At 36.4% G+C, this 11,815-nt stretch overlaps 1 protein-coding gene across 1 annotated transcript in view; it reads right to left on the reverse strand.

The window, feature by feature from the left end:
• Positions 1 to 11,456, reverse strand: part of mei1 (meiotic double-stranded break formation protein 1) — a 120,686-nt gene extending 109,230 nt beyond the window's left edge. The window contains exons 1-5 of the mRNA XM_015393411.1: positions 11,307 to 11,456; positions 11,013 to 11,136; positions 6,449 to 6,499; positions 5,662 to 5,735; positions 2,454 to 2,559 (exon numbers count right to left, since the gene is read on the reverse strand). Of these exons, the coding sequence (XP_015248897.1) occupies positions 2,454 to 2,559; positions 5,662 to 5,735; positions 6,449 to 6,499; positions 11,013 to 11,136; positions 11,307 to 11,456 (505 nt within the window). The remainder of the gene's footprint in view (positions 1 to 2,453; positions 2,560 to 5,661; positions 5,736 to 6,448; positions 6,500 to 11,012; positions 11,137 to 11,306) is intronic.
• Between the last annotated feature and the right edge of the window lie 359 nt (positions 11,457 to 11,815).

Below are 11,815 nucleotides of genomic sequence, written 5' to 3' on the forward strand. Positions count from 1 at the left end.
CATTATTTGGAGCAAAATAACACAATGAGTCCCTATAGCAATTTCTAATTAACGCTGCAACTGGTAGGCTTGAAATCAATCTTTGGTGAGCTTTTTATATTTTAGGTGTTGTGCGTTTGGATCATTTAATACTTTATTTGACCAATCAGATGAATCTGAACACTTTTAATATCTGATTATCAATAACTGTCATTGATGTTAAAAGGACAAGAAGGTGATTTTAAGATTAAAAAGACAGAGATGGGAACAAAAAGTTTGGATTATCGACCTCATATAATAAGACTTTAAAATAAATAGTTCATTTAACTCTGTCATTCTGGATAAGAAAAAATCTGGAAAATTATATTAAAACAAAACCTCTAAATCCCTAAATGTAGAATATAACTGGCCAGAGTAGTCTTACCATACTGAGTTAGAAGGTTGAGGGCCACGTTGGGCACCGACTTCAAAAGGTTCCCCAGGAAGCTGTAGGTAGGTAGAAAACTCTTCATGCTGAGCTGGGCGTTCAGCTACGTAAAAGAATAAAAGTAATCAAAAAACATAAAATATTACAGTGAAGTCAGATAGCTTCTTTAATTGTTTGGCACAGACACAAACAGAATTAAGACGGGTTGTCTACACAGACATTTTTCAATATCAGCAGTAACAGCAGCAGTGAATTTGATTTTAATAAAACTGCAGGGTTGAAATGAAACTAAAATGACTACAAATGTTTTCATCAAGATGTGTGATTTCATCTTTTGTTTAATTTAAATTAACATGGAAGACTAACAAGTAAAAAAAAAAAGCAACATAATGTGGGACTCAATGAAACAAAGAAAGTGTGACAAAGCAAGTCATCAACAAAAACTATAACATTCTGCACACTTTATTATTCTGCAAACAACTTTAACATTGGATTTAGCCTAAACTCAAACAAGCATTTTAAAGATCTTTAATTAATGATTTGCCCTCGTGATGCAATAGCCTGATAACTCTTAGATTTGCAACAATCTCTCTGTGCAATATATCAAAAATGCATCTCCTATGCAAAATCTGCGAGTACAATAATGCATAAATTGCAATAACTGTTAGCTAATATATTCCAAGTAAACATGAATTTGAATTTTACATGCTAATGTGATATTTAGCCAGGTGGAGTCTCAGGTCAGCATATGCTCCTGTCAGACACAAATTCCCTGAAATGCTAAAGCTCACAGAGTGTAGGAAGCATTGAAAAAGAAAGGAAAGAGAAAATTAAGTATGTATCACACATCTGCTTTTTTATTGCAATCACAAGACACTGTAATAAAAAGCCTTATTAATTCAATTCGACTCAAAAGTATTTTGTTAATCCCAAAGGTAAAATACCGTGTTTTCCAGACTATGAGCGGCTGCTTTTTTCACATGCTTTGAACCATGCGGCTTAAACGAAGGTTTGGCTTTTCCTTGGATTTTTTTCAGAAGTCAAAGTTAGAAATCCAAGAAGAAAGTACTAGTTTTCATTTAGCACAAGCACATATTAGCAGCAGGCGCAAGGGAGAACAAATTCACACATTTTGACATTTATTTGCAGCATTATTAATCATGGAATGAAGAGACTGTGCGCAACTCCTGCAGAGTTGAAATTAAAAGCTGGCAACATCTGTCATTAGAACCTCTAACAGGCGCTAGCCATCAATCTAACATTAGCTAGTGTTCTTCTTTTTCCCTACTCTAGGTGCAATATGTAGAGCTCCTACTATAGGTTTCGCCAGCGACAGTTCAGTAGATATTAGCAGCTTAAAGCTTGGTGCGGCTTATATATGTAACTTTCCAGTTTTTTAACTTAAAGGGATAGTTCGGTATTTTTGACATGAATCTGTATGGCATCCCCATCACCAGCGGCATGCAATCACACTGACTTACCCCTGGCAGCGTCCTGTGAGCAGATTTATCGTCCAGTTTTGGTCAAGCCGAAAGTAGTCCTGCAGGNAACCTTTAATATAAACAAATCCATATTTATCAAAGTGTAAATTATTCAAATAATAAAAACAGTAATAAGAACAGTAAATTGCTTTTCTTCTCTAAACATTATTTGGAGCAAAATAACACAATGAGTCCCTATAGCAATTTCTAATTAACGCTGCAACTGGTAGGCTTGAAATCAATCTTTGGTGAGCTTTTTATATTTTAGGTGTTGTGCGTTTGGATCATTTAATACTTTATTTGACCAATCAGATGAATCTGAACACTTTTAATATCTGATTATCAATAACTGTCATTGATGTTAAAAGGACAAGAAGGTGATTTTAAGATTAAAAAGACAGAGATGGGAACAAAAAGTTTGGATTATCGACCTCATATAATAAGACTTTAAAATAAATAGTTCATTTAACTCTGTCATTCTGGATAAGAAAAAATCTGGAAAATTCTAATAAAACAAAACCTCTAAATCCCTAAATGTAGAATATAACTGGCCAGAGTAGTCTTACCATACTGAGTTAGAAGGTTGAGGGCCACGTTGGGCACCGACTTCAAAAGGTTCCCCAGGAAGCTGTAGGTAGGTAGAAAACTCTTCATGCTGAGCTGGGCGTTCAGCTACGTAAAAGAATAAAAGTAATCAAAAAACATAAAATATTACAGTGAAGTCAGATAGCTTCTTTAATTGTTTGGCACAGACACAAACAGAATTAAGACGGGTTGTCTACACAGACATTTTTCAATATCAGCAGTAACAGCAGCAGTGAATTTGATTTTAATAAAACTGCAGGGTTGAAATGAAACTAAAATGACTACAAATGTTTTCATCAAGATGTGTGATTTCATCTTTTGTTTAATTTAAATTAACATGGAAGACTAACAAGTAAAAAAAAAAAGCAACATAATGTGGGACTCAATGAAACAAAGAAAGTGTGACAAAGCAAGTCATCAACAAAAACTATAACATTCTGCACACTTTATCATTCTGCAAACAACTTTAACATTGGATTTAGCCTAAACTCAAACAAGCATTTTAAAGATCTTTAATTAATGATTTGCCCTCGTGATGCAATAGCCTGATAACTCTTAGATTTGCAACAATCTCTCTGTGCAATATATCAAAAATGCATCTCCTATGCAAAATCTGCGAGTACAATAATGCATAAATTGCAATAACTGTTAGCTAATATATTCCAAGTAAACATGAATTTGAATTTTACATGCTAATGTGATATTTAGCCAGGTGGAGTCTCAGGTCAGCATATGCTCCTGTCAGACACAAATTCCCTGAAATGCTAAAGCTCACAGAGTGTAGGAAGCATTGAAAAAGAAAGGAAAGAGAAAATTAAGTATGTATCACACATCTGCTTTTTTATTGCAATCACAAGATTCTCTAATAAAAAGCCTTATTAATTCAATTCAACTCAAAAGTATTTTGTTAATCCCAAAGGTAAAATACCATATTTTCCAGACTATGAGCGGCTGCTTTTTTCCCATGCTTTGAACCATGCAGCTTAAATGAAGGTTTGGCTTTACCTTGGGGTTTTTTCAGAAGTCAAAGTTAGAAATCCAAGAAGATAGTACTAGTTTTCATTTAGCACAAGCAAATATTAGCAGCAGGCGCAACGGAGAACAAATTCACACATTTTAACTTTTATTTGCTCTATTTTTAACTGTGGAATCAATGAAGAGACTGTGCGCAACTCCTGCAGAGTTGAAATAAAAAGCTGGCACCATCTTTCATTAGAACCTTTAACAGGCGCTAGCCATCAATCTAACATTAGCTAGCGTTCTTCTTTTTCCCTACTCTAGGTGCAATATGTAGAGCTCCTACTATAGGTTTCACCAGGGACGGTAGATATTAGCAGCTTAAAGCTTGGTGCGGCTTATATATGTAACTTTCCAGTTTTTTTAATTTAACACTGGTAAAATCTCTAGGAAAATAATAAGGATGGAAACTTGACGCAGCCATATCTCAGTGAAACACATAATACTTGATTTCTGATTTTTTTTATCTGCGTCCTTGCTGGGGTTTATAGTATAATTAACTAACAATTTGAAGGCCTGACTGATACCTGATATCTGTTGAAACAATTAACTGCATAAATAAAACCTCAAAGATCTCAAAAACAGCAAACAGTAACGCATCATACCCTGATCTAGAGAAATTTAACAGAAAATGATACCAAGTCTCTGGCATCTATCGGTCTGTGAGGGTTTACAAAGCTGTAGGGTGGGAGAGACATTGTACATGGAATAACGGGAGGAACCTTACAAGCTGTGGCCAGCTTACAACAGACCCAGGATGCCACAATAGAACCCAGAACATCAGAAGTGCTGCAGCCCTCCTGCCTCAGCTGAGATCAGCTTTCACAACGTAACTATATAGAAGAGATCTTTTACTAAAAGGCATCCATAGGAGAATCGCAGAGCCAGAACTAGTGCTGACCTAAAAAGAACCCAAAGGCTCATCTCACATTTTCCAAACAGCATTTTAATGATCCCTAGGACCTTTTGAGAAAATATTCTTTCACCTGATGATTCAGTTGATGGTTGTTTTATGGATTTCAGCTGTTTTGACCTTTCAGGACCTGGAAGACTTGCTAATAAAGAATGGAACCATAAATGAAAATAGAGAAGGAAAATGTCTAAACATCAGTTTGAGACCTTTAGCTCAAGCACATCTGGTTATACGGCAGCCCGATGATCCGAAGCACAGAAGCAGTTCAACCTCTGAATGGCTCAAGAGTAACAAAACAAGATTAAGGCTTCGAAGTGGCCTTTATCAAAACCCTGACTGAATCCAATTGAGATGTGTTAGTGTGACCTTAAACAGGTCAGTCATGCTCAAAACCCCAATAAGGCTAAATTAAATAAACCTGCAAGAAAATTGATGAAAGGTTCCTCCACAGAGATGAAAAAAGAAAGACTCACAGCCATCAGAAACGTCTGATGGAAGTTTTTGCGCAAAGGGTTGAAATAGCCATTTCTTGGCAGACAATTATTTGCTTCACATGGCGGTAGTTAGTTGGATAACTTATTCTCTCTGTGAAAACTTATTTTTTTTGTTTATTTATGCAGATTACTTTTTGTCTTATATCAAAATTCAATTAACACTGATGTGTGGCAAAATTTAGCAATCTGCAAAAGGACTGACTCTCCCTCAGCTTCTTACATCCCATTAACAGATCAATTGGGAGATTAAAGTAGGTGGAAATATTTAATATAAGCATCTGCTTTATAAAAAGTGTGATTAAATTCCTATAAAACTGTATTTAAGGTTGTAAAATAAGAGCAGGATTACATTAACAAATGCATTAAGTGGATAAAATCGAAAGAAGTCATGAAAGACAGTTGTCCATTTTGTCTGCCCACAAAAAAACTGCTATATGATAGGTTTTATAACAAGATGTATTCTAGTAAGATATATGAGACCTGTCAACACAGGCAGGTGTTAAACCCTTCCTGTCATCATCAGCAGCACAAACAACTTAACTCTATTTAACTGAAACTGCTCGGCTATCTCCTCACCCTGAGGGTGAAACAACAGCAGCAAGAGGAAGACAAGCGCTCTGTCTGTTTACTAAACAGCCTTTGAGGGATGCGATGTTGGTTCCAGGACTGTTGTTTAAAATATTAAAATGTGCATTCCCATCCCTGCATATTTTACTCTGAAAGCAGGAATGTACCTCTGGACGTATGCTAATGTGTTTACCCTACCTGTTTGTGTAGCTCGTCCAAAACGAAGTGGAACGGCAGCTCCTTCTGGAGCTCCAGAAGCAGCTGAACCAGCACTGATACAAACACACACAGAGATATCACACAGAAAACATTATTAAGAAAACAGCAAAGACAAGAATGTTACACATTTTAAACCATATTCAGCTACAGTATCAGCAGGAAACTAAAACATTTAATTAACAGCTTGTCTGATATTATCCATGACAACCAGATCGCTGTAACTGCACTTTCAGTCGTCTTAAATTAGTTTTAAAAGACATTTAAAATGTTGGAGCAAAAAGAAAATGAACATCAAATTATTACCATTCTATTAACTTTTACAATAAAGCGCTCCCTGAGGCTTTCTGGGACAGCAGCCATGAAATTATTCCCAGATTAGTTCTTACAGAAACATTTTTGTTACCACAAAAAGTCTGCTGAGACAAAGTCTGAATGTTTGAGAGTTTAGCTTGAAAAAAGGTTTTAGAGAAATATTGGTGATAACATAAATAATTAAATATGAAAGGCATATTTCAAATCACTAGAAATGCAAAATGAACTATTTTCTTCAGACGTGACAAGCAGTAAAAATACTGTTTAAAAGTATAAAAACAGATGCCTTCTTTACTAGAGGTGACCCTGCATCATGCACCTAACCTCTGTCCCTGTGTTTGTATGTGTGATGTGGGTAGAACGTGTACACATGTACAGCTGATGTGTTTGTATGTAACAATAAGCAGAAAAACACACAAACAGGTTAACCACAGCATAACAAGAATCCCTTCACCTTGGTCAACCTTTTCCACCGTGACCGGGTCCTCCTCAGATTGAAGCATACCTGGGAAACAGGAGGGGGACAAAAACAGTAAAAAGGTTTGAATTACTACATTTATCAGCATTCTACTCTTCTGAAGGCTCTAATTATCGTATGCACATTGGATTAGGGTTGGATTAGTTGATCTTCTTAGACTTGAGCTGTAACAAATCGACAGTCAGCTGTATGCTAATACACAAACACAGCAATTTGGTATATATTAAAGAAGAAGTCCAACCAAGCCAATGTTCTCGCCAGCGTATTTCAGTATAACAGGCTCTTATGCTCAAAGTCACAGTGTGCTAAAATGAGGCTGATATGCTAATCTTTTATGAGTGTTAGCAGCCCTTTGACTGACATTTGGGATTCCTACCCAGCACATTGCAGCACAGAGCTGGTTAAGCTGAAACTCTCAGAATAACAATGGAATTATGCCGATACCCTGACGTTTAATGAGAGTATAGGCTTAAAACTGTGTTTTTAAGCACATTTACCTTCTAATTTGAAGACAAGGAATGAAAACATGACCCCCCCCATGCCGTTAAGACAGCAGAGAGAAAGCTTTAAAAAAGAACAATCACTCGTTTGTATGCATACCGTGAATGCTGATTGACCCCGCTATTTTCACTGTGTCTTACGTTGGGTAGGGGGACTTTGTTTAACCCAATAAATTATTGTCTTTAGCCGCAACTCAGACTGAAAACTGTAACATCTCATACTTTCCCTTCTGCACACCAGAAAGCACTGGTTGCAGCCCCCGTAGCAAAACTTGTCTATAGAACTAGGAAAACCACAAACAACAATGGTCAAACTGTCTGCTGCGAGTTCAAAACAGGTTCCTTTCACTTACTCCCAAATATGAGTGAAACAAAAACAAATTTACCTTGTTATTATCAGTAATGACTAATAATGGCTTTAATAAATATGAGCGAAGTTTAAAACTCTATGACTTACAGGAAAAACTTTGATAAGCTCATTGGACAATGTCTTTAACTTATTAATATGGCATTAGATGCTTATTATCATTGGATTATTATTGTATTGGAGTTATGTCATTGATTCAAAATTACACATAAATTATTTTAACAGAACAAGTGCATTTATTATGAAAAAGACACAAATATAGGAAAACCTTGAGATGTGTGAGATTTTTAGGACAGATTTTTTGAGTAAAGACAGGTTTTCCTGCACATACTAACCTTGCATCAAAATATTAATGTCTCTTCTAATTCCCTTTCATGCCAAACAGACTCGGCTTCAAACAGAAACCAATTTCCTTTATTGCCTGCTTTGGGGAGTGGCAGCCTAGTGGTTAGGGCATAGAGCTTGGGAATACTGAAGTTCTGAGTTCAAGCTGCACACCCACAGGCTGCCACTCTGGGTCCCTGAGCAAGACCCTTAACCCCCTCACTGCTCCCCGGGCGCCGCACAATGGCAGCCAAGGGGATGGGTTAAATGCAGAGAGTTAATTTCATTGCTCTGTACTTGTAATTGTGACTATAAAATGCTGGAAAAAAAAAAGATTAAGTGATGCTGCCTATTAGCAGAACTGGTCATAACACTTAACGGTTACAAATATTTAGAAAAAATTCAGCTGAACTCATTACTTCAGTCCATGCACCCTGTGATCTGAGACCTAAATGCAGCTATAGAGCTGAAGACACACCAGTGACAGCCTAACTGTGCAGACTAAAAGGTGTGCATCTCCAGTACAATGATGCCTTCCTGGTTCATACAAGTTAATGCCGCTAATTTCAGTATCCAGAATCAGTATCAGTATCCATCAAAAGATTGAATCATTCATCCCAAGAAGTTACTTAAAACAGCTAAATGTTTTATTTAGTTTGTAAGAGAATTCTAAGTTTTGTACAAACAACAAAATCTTGATAATGTAGATCACAATAAAAATAAATACATTTATTATTTTTTGTGTTTTTGCTTAACCCCATAAAGTAGGGATGTCTCCATACAAACTTTTGCATTTCCGATATGATGTCGATATTGCAGCTCTGAGTACTAATCAATACTGATATTGACCCGATACAATATCTTCAATAACTTTTATTAATCATTTTGCATGGTGGACTGTTAAAAAAAAGGCTTGATGGAGTGATATTAATTAAACAGAGAACAAAAGCAGTTAGTATGAGAACAATTAAACCATTTATTAAAGGTATAGTGGAGGATGTTCTTTTTCTGGGTGGATCATCAAAATAAGTGGTCCTCCTAATTGTCAATCATTCTAGTGATATGTTTACTTAAGGCCGTCCTACATGGTCGTCCCCACTTTCACTTACCGGTGGTAAGTCTGACATCATGGAAAAATCGCAAATCTTCTTTTGCAAAGTAAGCTTGTATGAGTGATGCAAACAGCAACTTTAAACAGAGCGTGCACAAGGAGAAATGAGCTTGTGCACGCTCTTGCAAATGTTTAAGAGGCGTTCCCTCTCAGGAGTAGGCACAGGGTTGTGCATGTGCATTTTTTTTTTAAGTGGCGAGGGTGGGACTTTTAAAAATCCTCCACAATACCTTTAAGTGATGCATTTAACAATAAGACGCTGAGTGTTTCTATCAGCATTATTAAATAGCATATTTTAGATGCAGGCCAATATATATGGATATTTCTTTTTTTGGCTGATGTATTGGACCAATATTAAGATCGGATTAGAAGATCCCTCTGCATAGGGATCAAGATGTTTCAGGAAATGCCTAAGTGACAACTTCACCTGGCCAAATGCAGTACAGGCAGCTAAACATTTAGGAAAAACTGTCACCTCAATGAGTTCAGACCTATGCTTCCCTTTGTACTGCTCCATGCGTCTTCAGTTCCCTATTAGTGTACATATTTAAACTTTTCACAGTGCTAACCAAGATGCTCAATAACAGCATATCCGACCGTTACTCAATTCAAGCATGAAGTTACATGCAAGTCCATAAACAGGAACTTCATCAGTTCCTGTTGACAACATTTTTTTCTCAACTATTTCACTCCACTGCCATAAACTTCTTAATGTTAGAAGAAAAACATTCATTTTTTCGTAACAATAAAAGATATCATGATGTTACAAGATACTGCTTTTGACTTCTAAGGTGCTGCTCATTCACTGTATAAGCTGTATAAAGCTGTATAAACAAAATTTCATTTTGTATACACTCTGTGTATACAGAATGTTTGTGTAAGACATGAAAGCTTTATTTGATCCAATAACATAATTTTCTAATTTGCTCATAAGATTGTTTTTATTGTAAATGGATAATACTCTATTGCAAAAACTGCTTTCAAAACTATGAAATTTTAAAGTTATAACATCATGTATCATTATTTTACATTTCTGCTGTGCAGTACTTTTAGACTTGTTTTGTTTTGCAGGTATACCGTCAAACCTTTCAATAAAAACAAGCTATAATCCACAAGATTTAAAGATTGTCCCTTTATCAATTTGATTTTAACACTAATACATAAAATTAAAACAGACAGGACCCAATTTGTGTAATTTTAAAAAAGGTTATACTAAGGGATGGTGATCATTTCTAGAGACACAGGCCAAAACAAACGGCTTTGCAAACTGATCGGAAGAGGAGGCTCTGCACAGAGCCCACACACAGTCACTGTTTATGCTTACAGCGCATTGATCTTTTTTTTTCTACATCTCCCATAGGGGAAGCTGTGGGGAAAAATGCAGGGTTTTCTCATTTTTCTACAAATCTGGAATGGGTGACGTATATTTGGATTTCGCCTCTGTGAGTCAAAACTTTATAGAAACATCTTGTACGGTTTTATAGGTGTCTGTGAAGAATCGTTTTAACATCCTGCAACAGATTCTAAGTTTAATTCAGGTCTGGGTTAAATTAAGATTTAAATTCAGGACAACAGCGATTCAGAAACACATTAACATACCTTCTCAAAATTCAACTTCTTGTGGCTTTTCCTCAACATAAAATATATTTTTGCCACTATTACACTTTTAAGTTTGTAATGTGCACAACTAATAGTTGTCCTGTAAACATGCTTGGGATGTGGGTTGCAGGGGTTCCTGGACCCCCTGGCTGTTTCTCCCACTAATGATCGCATCCTTACAGTTATAGGATGACCATCTCCTGGCTGGTTTAAAGTTTGGAGAGCCTTTTCTTTCATTTTAAACTCACAAAGCGCATACTCTGCTTTAAACTTCTTCTCAACATTATTCCCAGTGTCCAGGTGCGCTCCTTCTGTCTTTATTCACTATTTTTCCATCAGACTCTCAGATTTAGCTCTATTGCAGCAAGTAAAATCAGACACTCATCTGATTATTTGTTAAAAACTAGAATAAAAACCCTTTTAATTCCCCCTTACATTTATCTCCTGGTGTATGACAAGCAAAACAAAAGAAAAATTAAATCAGCTGAAGTGTTAAGCTGTTTTCTAAGGTTTAAAAGGCATATGCCTGAGCAAGCTACTCCAATTAAATACTCCCACAATAAAAATAATAAAAGTTTCCTGATCACATCTCCAAGGCTTTTCTTCCCTTTCTAATGTACTGATGCATATTTCCCTCACCTAATAATGTGGTAATAAAATGCAGAGTGACTCTGTGGTCCTGTCGAAATAGCTCCATCAAAGCCCCCGCAGAGCTCTTCAGGATGCCACTCATACTTGACAAGGCAAAACATTTCCTCACCGACTGCAACAAACACAGCGCATAAAAAGACAGTCATAAAAGATTGTTTTTTACTGTGTGCCAGTAAAAATGCAACTTAACAGTTTCAATGCAACATATTAGCACAAAGGTCAGTGTAAAATCCGTGAGGAAGAGAACTTCCATCATTTCCATAATAGTAGTGTTATACTTGCAGGCATTTTTTCGGCTTCCATCATTTCAATGGCGCAGGCGAAACAGAGCTGGAAGACGCCGCCGCCGCTCTCCGCAGCCCGCAGGCGGACGCTCCACTTTGGGTCATGTCTGAAATGGACCTGCTCATAAATAATATCCGCGCTTTCCATCGGCTCGCCTATAATATGAACACAACAACGTCCATGATTTTGTTATAAGAAGGAAGTGGAATGCCAACCTTTCCTTATAAACTTTATGCTAAGTAACATAAAATTATTTTAAAAGTGTTCCGAAGACGTTACCTCCGTTTTATTTCCTTTTAAATAAAACGCAGATGTGTCAAACAGCGACCTGTAGCTGTTGAACCAGTAAATTAATGGTTATATTTTTAGCTAGCTAGCTAGCTAGCTAACATCTAGCGCACTAGCTTAAGCCTGACGTCATAGCGGCGGGAAAATGAAAACTTTATTAGTAAAAGAAGATAAAGCAAGACACACTTTGTAAAAAGACTTTACTATATTCTCCTGAT

The sequence above is a fragment of the Cyprinodon variegatus genome, unplaced genomic scaffold, assembly GCF_000732505.1.
Source record: "Cyprinodon variegatus isolate N-32 unplaced genomic scaffold, C_variegatus-1.0 Scaffold640, whole genome shotgun sequence".
Taxonomy (NCBI): Eukaryota; Metazoa; Chordata; class Actinopteri; order Cyprinodontiformes; family Cyprinodontidae; genus Cyprinodon; species Cyprinodon variegatus.